Source organism: Erythranthe guttata, chromosome 14 (genome assembly GCF_056151865.1).
Source record: "Erythranthe guttata isolate IM_541 chromosome 14, IM_541, whole genome shotgun sequence".
NCBI classification, from domain to species: domain Eukaryota; kingdom Viridiplantae; phylum Streptophyta; class Magnoliopsida; order Lamiales; family Phrymaceae; genus Erythranthe; species Erythranthe guttata.
Genome location: NC_142546.1, coordinates 15,120,473 through 15,138,181, shown reverse-complemented (window position 1 = coordinate 15,138,181; position 17,709 = coordinate 15,120,473). Strand labels below are relative to the sequence as shown.

At 33.8% G+C, this 17,709-nt stretch overlaps 4 protein-coding genes across 4 annotated transcripts; all 4 read right to left on the bottom strand.

Annotated features, from left to right (window-relative positions):
- Window positions 1-33: 33 nt before the first annotated feature.
- On the bottom strand, window positions 34-1,511 carry LOC105952418 (B3 domain-containing protein Os04g0386900). Its single transcript, XM_012975965.2, has 3 exons — window positions 1,337-1,511; window positions 908-1,060; window positions 34-467 (listed from the first exon to the last, which is right to left on the bottom strand). Exons 1-3 carry the CDS (start codon window positions 1,373-1,375, stop codon window positions 156-158), a joined length of 504 nt encoding a protein of 167 aa, XP_012831419.2. The 5' UTR covers window positions 1,376-1,511; the 3' UTR covers window positions 34-155.
- Window positions 1,512-1,873: 362 nt separating this feature from the next.
- LOC105952375 (B3 domain-containing protein Os04g0386900) lies at window positions 1,874-3,738 on the bottom strand. The gene is made up of 3 exons (XM_012975918.2): window positions 3,580-3,738; window positions 3,293-3,460; window positions 1,874-2,446 (listed from the first exon to the last, which is right to left on the bottom strand). Exons 1-3 carry the CDS (start codon window positions 3,628-3,630, stop codon window positions 2,135-2,137), a joined length of 531 nt encoding a protein of 176 aa, XP_012831372.2. The 5' UTR covers window positions 3,631-3,738; the 3' UTR covers window positions 1,874-2,134.
- Window positions 3,739-4,534: 796 nt separating this feature from the next.
- LOC105952376 (B3 domain-containing protein Os04g0386900) lies at window positions 4,535-6,276 on the bottom strand. Its single transcript, XM_012975919.2, has 3 exons — window positions 5,971-6,276; window positions 5,362-5,529; window positions 4,535-5,063 (listed from the first exon to the last, which is right to left on the bottom strand). The coding sequence occupies exons 1-3, from the start codon at window positions 6,019-6,021 to the stop codon at window positions 4,752-4,754; spliced, it is 531 nt and encodes a 176-aa protein (XP_012831373.2). The 5' UTR covers window positions 6,022-6,276; the 3' UTR covers window positions 4,535-4,751.
- Window positions 6,277-10,170: 3,894 nt separating this feature from the next.
- On the bottom strand, window positions 10,171-11,815 carry LOC105952420 (Nucleotide/sugar transporter family protein). The gene has a single exon (XM_012975967.2). The coding sequence runs from the start codon at window positions 11,592-11,594 to the stop codon at window positions 10,350-10,352; it is 1,245 nt and encodes a 414-aa protein (XP_012831421.2). The 5' UTR covers window positions 11,595-11,815; the 3' UTR covers window positions 10,171-10,349.
- Between the last annotated feature and the right edge of the window lie 5,894 nt (window positions 11,816-17,709).

Sequence of the window (17,709 nt, the reverse complement as noted above, 5' to 3'; positions counted from 1 at the left end):
TTTCCCAAACACTATAGCAACAATCAACAAGACTTGAAACGAACATGTAAAATGAATATTAATAAGTCGAAGATTTCATCAAGAGTCAACTAGAGATATTCGAGACGTACAATTCTATGACATATAACTGTATCATCGAATTCAATGAACCGAGTCTAGTCGAGAACTATAGGTGCCTCGTCAGACTTACCACGAGAATCGATCAGTTCCTGCAATTGAGGTGGAATATCGCCCCTCACAATCATAACTTTGAATATGAGATTCGTACCGCTAGACTCCATTAGTTCGAAAACACAACCATCTCCAACTTTCAGATTATTGTCGGCCACAAATGTTTTCCATTGGCTGTCAAACCTACGGCGAACCACGTTCCCGACGTAAGACATGTTCCAAGTTCTGCCACCGTGTCTTAGAACAACAGGGACAGTTGTACGAGGAAGCGTGCTACTAATAGTGACAGGCACGAACTGCCAAAAATAACCAAAGACTTACGTAAGTAAGATCACTGCACGAAAATCCCCAAATTACCCTTTTATCATTTATTGTTCAAGCTCGTTGTTTAGATATTAAAAGCTCATTTAATAGTTTCGTAAAGGGCAATTTGGGGATTTTCCATAAAAATGAGGCTATTTATTAGGTTTCTTAATCTGTGTGAATTTACGATAAACGACACTTACTATAAAAACGGAGGGACGACAAAATCCGGTAATATCCGAATTTGGCAAATACAATCCAATATTACTATTTACTACACATGTCATATAAAATCGAAAACACGTCAAATTATCTTGGATCACAAAAAACCGATCTACTACGAATCGATTGATTCTTTTAATGCAACAAACCAAAGCTCGACAATTACGTAGCAATCAAGAGAAAAAGAAGTTAGTGGCACAAGGGTAATTACCAGTCCATTGGGCAGCAAATGTGATTTTGATAAAACTAAATCAAAATATGGCTTCCCCGAAAGATAACAGATTTCGTCTTCATCTGCTTTAGCTGCTTCGGAAATCGAATCGAATCGAGTGCTTCCGATTTCTTCATGCTCTGGAGCCTGTGTCTGAACAAAGTACATGAACACGATCATATCTCCAATTAAAAATAAAAAATAAAAAAATTAAATAAATAAATCCAATTGGCTGATCAAAACAAAGCTTACAACTTTATCTTACCTTCTTCAACTGATTTAATTCTGCTACAATTTTTTCGAAGAAATTCAAAATTACAGATTGATTTTTTTTGTCCCAAAAAAATTGAAGGGTTTTATTCGCATGCAATGCAATATTATCTCCTCAAGAAAAATAAAAAATAATAAAAAAATATTACGCGCACGAACCTTCTTTTGCACCGCGTCTTGTTTTGAATTATCCAACATATTACCGTTGTTAATTTGGGGGTTTTGGCTTTGCGGGTGAAAAGGAAAATTCAAATTGGAGACGAATGGTCAAATAAAATTGAATTGATTGTGCCTAGGGTTTCATATCGCTGCACCTTTCAAAATTTGGGGCTAATTTTTTTAATTTGTGTTAATATTTTATTTTAACCCCTCTTAGTTAGTGAAATTACAGGACTTCCCTTCTTAGAAAAAAAATTATCCAGACACCCTGTTAGATGTTCAGTTTACAAAGTTCAATATATATTTCAAATATTTTGTGCAATTATGGATTAAAAAAAAATATCATATAAATTATTCACAAAAATCATTTTTGAAACTAAAAGGAAATTTGTATATTTAAACATTTACGTTTTTTATAGTAATAATTTTTATTCAAAAAGAAATTAAAGGCTACATACTCACATCACTTAAATCAAATTGAGGAAGAGCAACTATTTGTATGAATAATGAATGTAGTGTTGCAGAACAACTATTTCAATCTTGCGATATTAAAGGGTAATTACTAATTTGCATTCACCTCCCTGAACTTTGGTCTTTTAGTAAACACACCCCAAACATTTAACCTTTTGGCGTATACACCCTTTCCCATCCAGTATCTATTACATGCCCGAATTTAGAAACTCACGAATCCGAACATCCGCAAGACAAACTACAGCACCAATATTCAATGCACGTACAGCACTCGATACGAACACGCAAAAAAACGAGCGAATTACAGACGAGACAAAGATTGAGTTTCTAGTCGATAACTATAGGTACCGCCTCGGACTTACCACGGGAATCGATCAACGCCTGCAGTTCAGGCGGAATCTCGCCCCTCACGATCATAACTTTGAATACGGCGTTTCTACTGTCCGACTCCATAAGTTCGAAAACGCAACCATCTCCAACCTTCAGATGATTGTCGGCCACAAACGCTTTCCATTTGTAGTCGAACCTCGGCCGAGCCGCGTCTCCACAATAAGACATGTTCCATGTTTTGCCACCGTGTCTTAGAACAGCTGGGATCGTGGCACGAGGAAGCCGTTGAGTCATACTTATAGGAGGGTACTGTCATCAACAAACAAATTAAACGAAGGCCGCTTCTGTAAATAAAAATTATGCTTTGTTTTCTTATAAGGCCTCGTTTGGTTGAGAAACTTAGGCACGATTAACTGAATAATTGGACTTTGTTTGATGTATGGTAAACCCAATATTTTTCCCGGTCGACCCAGAAATATTATTTTATCACAGCCTATCTTGCCTTTTGGGCAGATTATGTATTGGACCTTCCATAGTCCAATAATACAATCGGGTTTGCATCAGATTAATTATTTGATCTTATCAATCTTCCCAATCAAACAAGGCCTTAGGCCTCGTTTGGTTGCCAAGATAAGATAAAGTACTCTAATGAAAACCAATTGTATTATTGGACTTTGGAAAGTCCAATACATAATCTCCCTAAAAGGCAAAATGGACCATGATAAAATAATATTTCTGAATCGACCAGAAAAATTATTGGGTTTACCAAACATCAAACACAGTTCAATTATTAGTTAATCATGGTTAATTTCCCCAACCAAACGAGTCCTTATAAATTGTGTTAAATATGTAAGTACTACTCGTTAACTTTCCTTTGCCATGGATTAATATAGTTAATAATGGCACCAACATTACCCTGGATTACACCAAGAATCGCTATTAATTCGTCGATTGTCGAACTAAATTCACTAACGGAATAAAAACACGTTAATATTATTGAATGTTGCATCCGACACAATCTGGTAGCATCTAAGAGCGCGGTTCCGTGAATAGAATCCAATATTAATACAAGTACTGATGCATATGAAAAATAGAAGAAAAAAAAATTAGCGGAAGAGAAAATAATGGAAACGAGAGCCGATCGAGAGTAGTTACCAGTCCACGGGGGCGGTTGAGATGTGTTTTTCCTATAATAATATCGAAATACGGCTTTCCTGAAAGATAACAGATTTCGTCTTCATCTGCTTCAGCTGCTTCAGAACTCGAACCGAATTCAGCGCGTCGACTTTCTTCGTTTTCCGGAGCATGTTCCGTCGTGCAGGCCTATACAAAAGTAGTTCAAAATATCAGATCTATACTTTATAACAGTAATAATAATAATAACAATCAAACAATGAAGGGTTTTACTCTCATGCAAATATATATATATGACGAACACGTACCTCCATTTTCACCGCGGCGAGTCGAGCAACTCGGTTGGAAGGACTCACCATTAATTTACAGCTGTTACTTTGGGTTTTGTCCTGCTTTTGCTGGTAAACAAGGAAACTTGAAAATGGAAGAAAGGGTTTTGATTGGTAAAGTAAATTGCATTTACTTTCTTTTCTGTTGGAACGGTACTTAATTTTTTTATCTGATCAATGTAGTAAGTTTTTGGATTGGATTAGGTGGATTAGGTGAGAGTATTTATTTAGAAAAATTATTATTATTATTAAAAAAAATTAGTGAATCAAAATCAAAGAAGTATTGGAACCTATATATATTGCATGGACACGAAAACGGCGCTACGGGGTGTAAATATTAAAAATATAGAGGTATATTTATAAATATGTTATATAAAAATATATAAGTTTTTTTTATTTATTATATATAAATTATTTTTTTATATTTTCGTACAAACATATTTAAAATATATTTTACTATCAACTGTCAATTTTATAATTGATCATGTAAATAATTAGGGAAGTAACAAAAATATTTAAAATTTTGCTATTCAAACGTGTCTCTAACTTTTAGAAATTGCAAAATGGCCCATAAGGTGTCCAACAGGTGTTCTCGAATATCGGACACAAAACGCGTACGAAAAGCTAAAAAAATGATGTTTTCGAACTACATAGATTGAAACTTTATGTTTATAGTATTTTACAAGACTTTATTTTCCCTTTCTCAAATCCTGAGGGACATATCGAAATATGTTGATCAAATAATAACAACAATGTTCGGTGGAATTCGGAATTTTCAAATTTTCTAGTCTATCTTATAATATAAAATACATAATAATATTGATATTGTAAGTGTAATTTTCAAAGGAAATTCAATTTTTTTGGAAATCAAAATCTAGTATATATTCCAATTTCGATCCGTTATTTAAAAAAAATGAAATATAAGCTTTTGAGATTTCGAATGAAAAATATTATTCCAAAACCGTAGATGATCGGATCAGATTCGGCATATCAATACCCGAAAATCAATATTCAAGATAACTTACACATCATATGAATTAACTCCATTGTTCCCCCAATTTTATTTCCCACTTCGAAACGAACACGTAAAAAAAACCCTTGAAACATCGAATTACAGAGTACAAGACAAAGATATTTTCATCGTAGGCCAACTAGTCGAGAACTATAGGTGTATCGCCAGACTTACCACGAGAATCGATCAGTTCCTGCAGTTCGGTTGGAATATCGCCCCTCACAATCATAACTTTGAATACGAGATTCGTACCGGTCGACTCCATTAGTTCGAAAACACAACCATCTCCAATTTTCAAATTATTGTCAGCCACAAATGTTTTCCATCCGGAGTCGAGCTTAGGGCGGACCCCACCTCCACAATAAGACATGTTCCAAATTTTACCGCCGTTTTTTAGAACAGCGGGGATAGCGGCGCGAGGAAGTTCTCGAATCATCGAGGCGGGAAATAACTGTCACCAAAAACCAAAGACTTTCGGTCATAGATTAATACAGTTAATACGGTTATTTATGGATTTACCCTGAATTAAATCAAGAGAGGTTAATTCGTTATCGATCCCTATATATCATTTATACTAATTAATCAGCTAACAGAATACGAACGACTTTCTATTTCCGGTAACATTTGATCCAAGTTCCGGGAATACAATTCAGATATTAATAATTTAATAATTAGTAGTGATACGATATAAAAATCGAAAAAAATTATCGGAGGAGAAAATAGTGGGAACGAGAGTCGAGAGTAATTACCAGTCCGAAGGTGTGGCTGATATGCGATTTCGATAAAACCAAATCGAAATATGGCTTCCCCGAAAGATAACGAATTTCATCTTCGTCTAATTTAGCTGGTTCGGAATTCGAACCGAATCGAGTGTGTCGGATTTCTTCATTTTCCGGAGCATTTTCTGTTGTGCAGGCCTATATAAAAGTAATCAAATTAATCAGATCTATACTTGTAAAAAAAGAGAGGCATTTGTAGATCAAAACAGAGTACTACATCAAACGTTTTACACACTGACACACACACACACACAAAAAGAAAATGATTTTTTTTTTAAATCGAATTGGAAAAGAGAATCAATCATGAATCGAGTTGAAATAAATTGATAATCCAATTTTATTTTATTTTTCAATTTTTCCGCCATTAGCGAACAGATTGAAACCCTAAGAAGCTTCACGAACTCAACTCAATGATTGAGATTCCGGTTTGAATATTATCTACATCATACCCACACGGTTAATTTCGTGAAAAAAAAAAAAGAAAATCAGATAAAATTTTGCACCAAATATTCATTAAAAAAAAAAAATCCCCAAAAAATTGAAGGGTTTAACTGTGATGCAAATACGACGAACACGCACCTCCATTTTCACCGCGGCGAGTTGAGCAACTCGCTTGGAAGGAGTCACCATTTTTACCACTGTTAGTTGGGTTAATTTTCCTGCTTCTGCTGATAAATTAAACAAGGAAAATTGAAAATGGAAGAGTGGGGTAGGAAGAAAGCCCTGGTTTTGTTTGATGTTTGGTCACTGCATTAACTCTTTTTTCAGCTGGAATTGGAATTGGAATTGTATTTATTTCTTACATTGATATCTGATCAATGTACAGTAACTTTTTTGATCGGATTTGCTTGATTAGTTTATTGAGTCTATATATAACCCCCTTAAACATTCAAATAATAGGGGTATACCCAAATTTATATTTGTCATTTTGATAACACCCAAACTTTTCCTAATTACATAATTACCCTCAATCAAATCCCACAAAACCCGTTACTTTACCTTTTGAAATAAAATCAAATCCCTTCCTATTTTCCCGTTAAATCACTATCATCCCAAACCCCACTATCGAATAAACTGCAAAACCTCCCAGAACAACTTCCCGGTGCGGCCGATTGAAAGGGGAAGACGTCTGCACTGCCGTGAAACGACGATTTTCGTGCACTTCGAGCAAGCTGCCGTAGGTACGTCGTCGCCACGCTGAATCGCTATCATCCATCGATTTGTTGATATGTTTTGGCTAAATCGACTATCACGTTTGTGTATTTGCAGATCTGTTATAATCGCATACCGCATTCGAGCACTAAATCAGTGATATTGCAACAATTGATGGGCAGGACATCCACCAGAAGTGATATCGTCGTTGGCCGCCGCCGTCGCCGTCGCCGTCACTGCTCCAATCTAGGGTTACTCAAATATAGTATTACTCAAATCTAGGGTTTTGATAATTCTTCGGCCCATAGTTGATTAACGAGATGCATAGTCGAATTACATATGTATTAATATACTATCCCATATCATTTAGTAGACTATCCCACTGGTATAATTTTACTATGGATCTCGTTAATCGACTATGGGCCGAAGAATTATCAAAACCCTAGATTCGAGAAGTGACGACGGCGGATTTGTGTTTTAAAATTAATAGACTATCTCATATCTTTTAATAGACTATCCCATGTATCTAAATCGACTATGGGTTTAGTTAAATGACTATTGGAAAAATAGTAATATATATGGAAACTGAATAATATGTTTGTTTGAAATACTAATCAATTAGGGTAATTTTCCTTATTATATGACAACGATTAGGGTAAATAATGATATATATGAAAAAATAATAATATATATGGAAACTGAATAATATGTTTGTTTGAAATACTAATCAATTAGGGTAATTTTCCTTATATCATGTATTATACTATCTTATTCATCTAATTCGACTATGGATCTCGTTAATCGACTACGGATCCCGTATTATTCAACCACGTAGTATATTAATAATTTCAATATAGTACATTGATCTGCTATGATAGTATATTACGGTTATAGTAGTGATATGAATTGTGTTACAAACAATATACCACTGAAATGACAAGAACATTGAGAACAACACCAACGTAAAGTATTCCAACATAACCAATAAAATAGTACATTAATAATCTCATAATTTCAATCTAGGGTTTTGATAAAATACATAAACCACATCATAACACAATAAAATCAATATGTCGAGTTAAAAAATTCTAGTACATTAATAATCTCATAATAGTATAATAAAATGATAATGGTAGTATCATACGATATTCATAATAGTATACTACTGTATTACAACGGTTTAAAACTTAACCGAAGTTACCGAGCCATTACATCGTAAACACCTCTTTATAGCAACCAACCCACCAAACCTCAACAAAATCCTTACGAAATTCGCCATCGAAAAAACCTAAAATCATGAAACAAAATAAAAAATGCAGAATACTAAAAAATGATTAAATAGACTGCAAATACATTTGAATGACAATACATTAATATCATAAAAAATAAACTTAAAATGCAAAATTCACTACGAACTATATTTTAATGTACTACCCAGCACACTTAAATCGGCTGTTATAAACAAATAAACCAACTATCGATCGGGATCAAAAACATGAACTCGACCACAACGGACAATTATTCCGATTATTGCATAAACCAACTACGAAGCTCATATAAAATAACTCTGGTCCGATCTGCGTGAAGCATCCTCTTCTAACTCTGTCAATCCTCTGCCAAACAAACATCATCCGCCAAAAATAACGATGTATATATGACGACGTAATTTTGTTAAAAAACGTTCTACTTCATAGAATCAAGTATCAACACAACCCTTAAAATTTCTAACCACCGTAATCGACAATCCTAGACATTGAGCGAAAAATAAAAACGAAAAATACGATAAAGAACATTCGAAAAATATTGTACACGATTTGATATAACGGCCAATGATCTCACGTAATTTTATTCCGTGATTTTAGGCAACGTATCAGCAAATCTCAAATCACGTAGTAAAGGAAATAAATGCCTTTTAAAAATAAAACAGGGGTATTAAAGGAAAATTATATAATATATTTTGCCAAGTTGGCAAAATTGGATCTATCTCAAAAAGGGGGAAAAAAATTGGATTTACCTCATTAGAAAATATGAACAAAACCCTAGTTTATTTTCAAATAATAATAAAAAAAATAACAAAAAATAATTATAACTATTATTTTGGCCGCCAACCCCATAAGGTAAGGACAAATTACAAAACCTACCCTTCTGTTTGGGTAATTACAACCACACCACAACTATGTATTGTCTTACATTTTCAGCCTTACGGTATCAAATTTCCTGAGGGTTTTTTTCATAAAGACATATTTATGGGTGGTTATAATTAACCAAATAAGAAGGGTTCTTTTCCCTCGTAATTTGGCCTTCAGGGTGACTGTAATTTGCCCTTGTCTTTTTGTTTTTTATAAGTGAATTGAACACAAATTCTCCTAAAAGGGTTAATAGATAATATAGTAATAACATGAATATTGTAGTTAAACCTATGTAGCACAGACACGAAAACTGCGATACGAGAAAATGGGGAAACAAGACATGTCCACACAGATGAGGATACGAGAATTTGAGAGAAACGTGTAAATATTAAAAGTATATATATATATATATAGTAGAACCTCGATAAATTAATACCCGATAAATTAATAACCTCGCTTAAATAATAAATTTTCCCGGTCCTGACTCGGGGACAACGTGCTAAATTAATAATTCGCTAAATTTATAAGATAATACACATTCGAAAATTTTAAGAAGCCCCATATAATATATAAATTAATAATGCATAAAAATAGTTCTTAAATTATATGGTACAGTACATATTTTATAGATCTATGAAGGCTTAATACAATATAATTTAATTGTCGCTTGTTTCTTGTTGAAGTTCACATTACCATCAAGTTCGTCCCTCACTTTTCTTAACATGGTTAGAACTTTCGGTATAGTTTTCTCATAGCTCAACATAATCGTTTTATACCATTGCTGCTTTAAGAGATTCCGTTTATGAAACGAGTTTTATATAATGCATTGAACTAATGGTACGATGAATAATATACACATAAAAAATTTAAAAAAATGTATTTGTTGAAAATAATAATAAACGTAATTTCATATATTAATAAATTATTAATTAATGTATAAATTAATAATTATTAATTTATCGATAAGTTAATATTTCGCTAAATTAATGAAATTTTGATGGTCTCAACTGTATTAATTTATAGATGTTTAACTATATATATATATATATATATATATATATATATATATATATATATATATAATTAGTTTTTATTTATATGTACTTTTTATATATATATATTATTATCAACTATTAATTATGTGCAACAGATAATTAAATTATGTAAATAATTAAGGAAACAACAACAATATTTGGAAATTTGCTATTCAAACAAGTTTCTAACTTTTTTCAGAAATTACAAAACAACCCATAAGATGTTTGAAAATTTGCTATTCAAACATATTTCTTAACTTTTAAGAAATTATAAAATGTCCCGCAGGTGTCATCAAGTGTTGGTCAACGAAAAGTATCCGAAATGCGTTGCTTGTCAAGCAAACAGTTCAAGATAACTTACATATCATACGAACACCTAAATCGAAGAACCATAAATATTCGCAAACAAGAAAGAACTCGAAAACAAACACAAATCAAGCAAACGTAAAATCGACGGAAGCATATGACAAAAAATCAGCATTAAAACTGGGCAATGTCTAGCGAAAGAACACCATAAAACAACATTCAAAACTCTCTGCTCATAATAGAAAATAAAATAAAAAAACGAAAAACACCTAAATGTCTCGAAATAATTTCGACGAATAAAAACAACTTCAAAACTTATAAAAAACCCCACCCCCTTCTAATTCTTCTTCTCACCCCCTTCAACAATCTTCGGCTTCTTCGCAGTCGCTTGCGAATACAAGAAAGTCCCGAAAATCGCTATAGCAGATCCGAGCCCATTCAACGGCCTAACCGGATTCCTGAAAACCAAAACCGTAGCAATAATAACCACCACCCTCTTCATCGTATTCCCCACCGAAAACGAGAGGGGGGTAATATCGTCCAAAGCTTCGTACGACGATTGATTATAGAGATGGTAAAATATCCCGGAAAGCATCACCCACAGATAAAAAGTCGAAGGCTTTCCGATTGTAGCAATCGCCTTATGATAACCCGATACCCATTGCGAACCCTCGACAACTACCGCGACGGGGAATAAATAACACAGAGATATTATACTAATCCAACCGTACAAATTCAACCCGTTCACTTGCTTGAAGCTCTGCAAGCTCTTTTTCGAGTAAATATTCCTAAGCACGAAACCGACATTGCTAATCATAGCGCACCACAAGCCGCCGAAATTGAACGAGACTTCGGTCACTGCGGCTAACGAGCAACCGAACACGATCGGGACGATCGAGAGCCACACGCTCAAAGGATACGAATCGCCGAGGAACGACGAGAACACGACCGAGAAGACGGGCTCGGCGGATTTGATGACGTGTGTGAACGAAACGGCCACCTTCGAGAACGAGACGCAGGCCGAGATGTGGCCGACGGTGTGGAAGAGGGCCGGGCCGAGGAGCGCGACGACGAAGGATTTGTCGATTTTAGGGCAGGGTTGGATTTTCAATGTCCAGAGGGCGAGCATCCAAACGGATCCGACGAAGAGCTGGAAAGTTGCGAGGAACCATGGGTATGGGAAAATGTTTAGGGCTTTCTTGTTGTAGATGTTGAAGACGATGTTTTGGAAATACCAGAGGCCGAACACAACGGCTAGTTTGAGATTCTTGTTTGGCTTTAGGGTTAGGGTTTCGGTTTCGATTTTTTCGGCGGCGCCGTCTGGGATGGATTCCGATGGGGTTTCTTCTTCGGATGATGCTCTGATTTTGTTCGGGAATGGTGATTTGGGGGTTAATCGGAATGGGTGCGCACCGAAATCAGATTTTGATTTGGGGATCTGGCGAATGGGGGCAAACCCTAGGGTTTGATTTGTGAAGGTGGGAGAGGGAAATTGGGTGTTTCTATGAGCGTTAATTGTGCGTCTGAAGCTGGATTTTGAGGCGGGGATGTTTGAGGATGTAAGAAGGGTTAAAGACTGCATTTTTTTTTATTTTTTTTTTTTTTTGGGATTTTGATTGTTCTTCGTGATTTGGAGTGAGGAAAAATTCGAGAAGATGAAGAAAGGTTGCAGAGTGAGTGAGGAATGGAGGATCTTGGTTTTTCGTTTGACTGGGGTGGTTTATTTTAATAATGCAGCGACACGTGTCTCGATAAATCAGCGGCGTATTTTAGCGCACTGGAGACTGGTGCTGAACAACATTGGTCGTGAGGATGGTGGTTGGTGGTAGGTGGAAAGTAGGCGAGATGCCACCGCATTGGGTTTTCTTTTTTTGCAAAACTACCCCTATGTAATTTTCAATTGCTGAAAAAGTCCTTGTGATATAAAATATTACTGAAAATCCCCCTGTGAGTTTTAGTTAAAGGCAATTTGCCCCTTAGTGGGAGTTCGTGTGGTTCACTCGCCGTTTGTGCGTCCGGTGATGACATTTTTTGATGAAAAAGACCTAATTGCCCCTTGAGCGTAAACAATTTGGCTTGGTTATAAAGAATCCAAAACATTTGGGACCAAATTGCAATTTTTATAATCTTCTCCCTCTTCGATTTAACGTCGGAAAGCAAATTAAAATCACTTTCAAATCTCCTGTCTCCGGCGAAAACGTGTCAGCGGCGCCACCATTATCTCATCATCTTAACTGGCCGGAATTACATCTCACCGGCGCCACCAAGCTTTAATGGGGGTTTGCAGTGGCAGAAGGAGTGTGCGTGTGGAGACGGGAAGAAAGATGACGGATATTTCTTTTTCATTTTAATTTTGTAATTTATTTATATATTAAAATTAAAATTAATAAATAATATTTTATATGTATTTTTGCAAATACCCAATTCGGGGTATTTTTGTCTTTTCAAATATGGTCAATGGGTGAATTGCAAATGGGTAGACTGTGTAGTCTGTGTTATATGGGAAAGTTTATCGGGGGCTTTGAGTGATATTTTATATCGCAGGGACTTTTCCTGCAGATATATATTTTACAAGGGCCCTTCTTACAAAAAACCTAATTATCTTGGATGTATTTAAAAATATAAATTTGGGGTAAATTGCAATCAACCCCTAATACTTCAATTATAAATACCCCTTCATGTTTGTGAAATTGCAATTACCCTGGTGTATAGGGCAAATTGCACACCACCCTCTATAAAATTCTAATTTTCGCACTTTACCCCTCTTAATTTACAAAAGCGAATGTCCCCTTCAAAATATTATTCTTATTGCACATTGTCCTGATAGATTATTCATCGCTATTGAGTGTTTATGTGCCCCCTTTAAAATCTTGTTTTTGGTGCACGATGCCCACCGGGGGCAAAATGTGCAATCAAAACAACATTTCGAAGGGGGATTATTAAATTTTTGAATTTTCAAGGAAAAAAATGCGAAAATAGGAATTTTGTAGGGGGGGTGAAAAGTGCATTTTGTCCTAATATATATTATATTAACAAAAATATTATTTACATGTCAAAACTTATATCAATAACGACGACGTCGTGTCATTTTATCTATAGTAATCTACTATATTTGAAATCTTATCTTATAAAGCTTTGAATTTAATTACTCTTTTTAATGAATTTATGATTACAATATATTAATTTTGATTTACTCTTTACATTTAGGACAAAATGCACTTCGCCCCCTAGAAATTTCTAGTTTTCGCACTTTGCCCCCTAGAAATTAAAAAAATAGACTTCCCCCTTCGAAATTTTGTTATAGTTGCAGTTTGCCCCAAATGTGACTTTCCGGCGGATTTTTCACCGGTTTTCTCATGTCTCCGTCAATTTAAAGGACATTTTCGTCTTTTCAAGGTATATACATAATTTTGCACCCAAATCCCCAATATGCGGATTCTTTATACCCACGATTACACAATTGAGCTCCAAAATTAGGGCTTCAATTTCTCTTCAAAGGCAAAAGCTTTTTAAAAAGGGTAAGATTTTTTGGGCTTTTCATGCTTTGTGTGTAAAATTCAGTTGTTGGAGCTACGATTTATGGGTGTTTGAATTTCGACCTTTCTTTTAATTTTGTTAGATGAGGAAAATCATGGAAAATCAATGTTTTTGTGCATTACCTCTGTTCTCTTTGTGTGTTCCTTCTCTCCATTTCCAATTCATACTTTTTAAATCTATGGGAAAGAATCACCGTAATAGCTGGTAATCGAAGAAGAAACTGAAGATTCTTACGATCCATCACCGTAATTGTGTTTGAGAGAAAATACCCTTATTTTTTGTTCTAAAATAAGGTAATGTGTTGTCTAATGAGTTGGGTTTTTTTCCAGCGATAAGTAATATGTGGGTGGAAACCTTGAAAAGACGAAAATTCCCTTTAACTTGACGGAGACACGAGAAAACCGGTGAAAAATCCGCCGAAAAGTCACATTTGGGGTAAAGTGCAACTATAATGAAATTTCGAAGGGGGGAAGTCTCATTTTTGAATTTTTAGAGGGCAAAGTGCGAAAACTAGAAATTTCGAGGGGGCGAAGTGCATTTTGTCCTTACATTTATCATGAAATAGTGTAGTAGTAGTTACATGAAATTATTACAATATACTAAACTCATGGTTAATGACTGAATCAAATTGTATGTTTATTTTTGCAGAAAAATCAATAATAAAAAAATAGTCAATAATTTTAGAGTTCACCAATTTTCAAGTTTAGATTTAACTGTAAGAAGATAATTTTGTAAAATCAAATTGAAATTAGATAATTTAGTCAAAAAATAAATAAAGTTTATTATATGTTTACAACTTTAGAGTTCTTGAAATAGTTAAAATATTAGAAGGAGAAGCACCTGTACTCCTTGGCCTTGATGGTTCTTGGTTGTCATACCTCCCATTGAGGTCAAGGGTTCGAGTATTGGTGTGAGAGGAAGAGAGAAGAAGAGAGAATAATAATTGAGGTATTCTAAAATACCTCCTTTTTGTTCTTGTTTTTATATATAGAAAAATGGATTACGAAAATAATATTTTATACCGACAATCGATTTGCGCCAAATCAAAGCTCGATCCGACTATATTTTAGTCCAACTTAATTTTTACTGAATCGGGCTCCTTTTTTGGTTTTGATATATAAAAAAATGCATTGCAAAAATAATATTTTACACTGACAATTGAGTCGGGCCTAATCGAATCTTGATGATTCAGCCCAATTACATTTGAGTCGAACTTAATTTTTTGTGAGTTGGGCCGATATTGAACCATTTTATTCTACCTGGTTTATTTATGAAGCGAGTTTGAGCCAACTTAACTAAGACCCACCCAATTAATTTAATAATTAACTTTATAATATAGTTGTTATTTTATAATTCATAAAAGGTACAAAAGAATTACGTGGAGATGGTGTCATCAGGGCATCTCCAACCATAGACAATTTGAGATGGTAAAAACAATAATTTAGCAAATATAGCTTTTGAGGAAGAAAAAACTCACTCCAAAGGGAGAGGTATATTTTAGCTCACAAGTTAAAAGTTCATCTACAAATGCTATATATACCATTTACTATTCATGAAAGCTAAATGATAAAAACATTAAAATAATAGGTTTGTTAGAAAGTGGTATGTTTAAAGTATCAAATAAATAATAAAAAAGTAATAAATTATAATAGAATGGTATAAAATAGATGATATGGTTGGAGTGATAAGGAGAAAAGTAGCTTGCTATAACACTATTCATGAGGTATAATAGATATAGCATTACATTTTTTAGCTTGTAACATTGGAGATGCTCTCAGTAGTCAAATATTAATCATATAATTAACATGGAATAAACTTTTGCAACATTAAACTTCAGATCTTTCAAGTAACATACTAGAATTTTCATCCTATTTTGTAACTTTATCTTACTTTTGTTCTTCGTGAATATTATTTTTACTAACACATTCGACTACAAAGTTGTAAAATATGTAATTTTGTATATTGCACGATATAAGTTTGATACATAAATCCAATTCTAAAAATACATGAGCCGAATTTGAGCCGGTGAGTTTGAGCTAACCCAAGATTAGCTTACATGGTGCAACTGCCAGCCTTAATCACACAAATAATTGCATGATTCCTAAACTCTTGGAAATATTCTAAATTTATAGCATTTTTTTATACAATTAAATTTTTTTTTTATCCAATATGATTTGTAGCAAACTTATACACAAAAGTTAGTGATGTTCGACCGTAGATGACATAAAATTAAGTAAAATCATAAATATAATATTAGTACTATATAAATTTTTGGAAAAAAAAATGTAATAATTGAAATGGCTTTCGCATACTGAAATGCTAGATCCCACACTAAAATTACTGAATCACATACACGATAAAAAAATGTTTCTCTCTCTAAACTTGTTCATCCAAAATTCATATTTCTTTTGGACTTTGCTAAATGGCCAGAATCTGGCTGGCCAAAATAGCATTTATTTCCTTTTTTTGGGTTTTTTCATAAATTTAATATCATTTATGCCCTTAGTTGTTTTTTCTCCAAGATCTATTCATAATTTCTTTCATAATTTTCCTCCCTATTTTCCCTCCTAAAATATAGAACCCCTCAATTCTAAATTTTCAGTTTTCACGTAGAGTAAAAAAAGAATACATTATATCAATTCTACAAGTTTCAATAATAATAATAATAATAATAATAATAATAATAATAATAATAATAATAATAATAATAATAATAATAATAATAATAATAATAATAATAATAATAATAATAATAATAATAGGAAAATTAATAATATATTAGTGAATAATAATAAATAGGAAAATTAATAATTTATTTAACATTATTTAAATAATAATTATAAATCATTTTACATTATAATGTTATGGTGTGTATATATATATTCGAAAAAATGTCCTAAGCATTTTATCTGCCCCGGTGGTTTGCATTGTTGTGTACATGCCCGAGACCTGAGTTCGATTCCAGATCTCAGCATTTTTGTAACAAAATCTGATTTATCTGGGTCCCAGTTAGGAAGGAAGTTGTGTAGGAATGTACCAAAATATTCAAATTTAAATATTAATTGTATAGGGGCAAAATAGTAATTATACTTTATAACTTTTTTCAATATTACAAAATTGTCATTTTTTGGCTGGCCAGAATCTGGCCATGTAGCTTTATTGATTTCTTTTACCCTTCCTCGCCTCTTTTCATTTTAACTTATTTTCCTCAAAATCACAAACAAAACCATTCCACGCATTAGAAAAAACTGAAATGCTATTCATAGTGCGGTTTTTACCGGCTTGCAGTGCGATTTATTTCATTTGTAACTTTCCTAAAAAAAAACCAAATTCCCCCGCTATTTCGTGTATAAATACACGAAATCCACTCAATCATTTCGTATCTTTTCACACGAAATATAAGTGTTTATTGTTATAGAACACGAAGGACGAAACTGTTAGATTGAAAAAAATCGTGTATTTCGTGTAAACGTACACGAAATGTGACATCATATTTCGTGGAGTTTTCTACGAAATGGAAGACCATATTTCGTAGATTTTTCCACGAAATATGAAGTGACATTTCGTGGAATTCAGTACGAAATCACTAATTGATTTATTTTTTAATTAACCAATTTATTTCAGACACTCAAATTGACCTAAAAATTCAAATACAAATACAAATTGAACTAGAATTCAAATACAACTACAAATTGATCTAAATTTCAAATACAAATAAAAATTCAACTAGATTCCAGATACAACTACAAATTGAACTACCGACCAGACTTTAATTGTTCGTACAAGAGTAGTCGGGGTTTGTACGTTTTGAGTAAGTGCCTCAAGTTTTTAGCTCTATGGTGTACCCATGCCGGATGGATTGGTGGTAGTGGACTATTCGCGACCAAATTAACAAACATGAAATGATTGTTGTGCAATGTCACAACAATCATACATGATAAGTGACCACTGCCAAACATAGGAAGGTAAGTCATACTCCCTACTTGAGTCAAAAGTACCACTAATGCACTATATCTGGTAGCAATGGCCAATCCCATTTCATTCATGTCCATCCAATAAGCTTGTGGACAAGGCCCTGAGGTCCAGTCACACTTGCGTATGACCTCAACGTATCCGGTACTGCCAAACATCGCCGTGTAGACACTAGCATGCTCGTATAA

Bases quoted from the DNA above. Each gene is read 5' to 3' on its own strand.
- LOC105952418 (XM_012975965.2), bottom strand. From the start codon at position 1,375: ATGTTGGATAATTCAAAACAAGACGCGGTGCAAAAGAAG. The intron at 1,061-1,336 runs GTTCGTGCGCGT...TACTTTGTTCAG, and splicing joins AAGACGCGGTGCAAAAGAAG to ACACAGGCTCCAGAGCATGA. The intron at 468-907 runs GTAATTACCCTT...TATTTTTGGCAG, and splicing joins ATTTGCTGCCCAATGGACTG to TTCGTGCCTGTCACTATTAG.
- LOC105952375 (XM_012975918.2), bottom strand. From the start codon at position 3,630: ATGGTGAGTCCTTCCAACCGAGTTGCTCGACTCGCCGCGGTGAAAATG. The intron at 3,461-3,579 runs GTACGTGTTCGT...ACTTTTGTATAG, and splicing joins TCGCCGCGGTGAAAATGGAG to GCCTGCACGACGGAACATGC. The intron at 2,447-3,292 runs GTAACTACTCTC...TGTTGATGACAG, and splicing joins TCAACCGCCCCCGTGGACTG to TACCCTCCTATAAGTATGAC.
- LOC105952376 (XM_012975919.2), bottom strand. From the start codon at position 6,021: ATGGTGACTCCTTCCAAGCGAGTTGCTCAACTCGCCGCGGTGAAAATG. The intron at 5,530-5,970 runs GTGCGTGTTCGT...ACTTTTATATAG, and splicing joins TCGCCGCGGTGAAAATGGAG to GCCTGCACAACAGAAAATGC. The intron at 5,064-5,361 runs GTAATTACTCTC...TTTTGGTGACAG, and splicing joins TCAGCCACACCTTCGGACTG to TTATTTCCCGCCTCGATGAT.
- LOC105952420 (XM_012975967.2), bottom strand. From the start codon at position 11,594: ATGCAGTCTTTAACCCTTCTTACATCCTCAAACATCCCCGCCTCAAAA.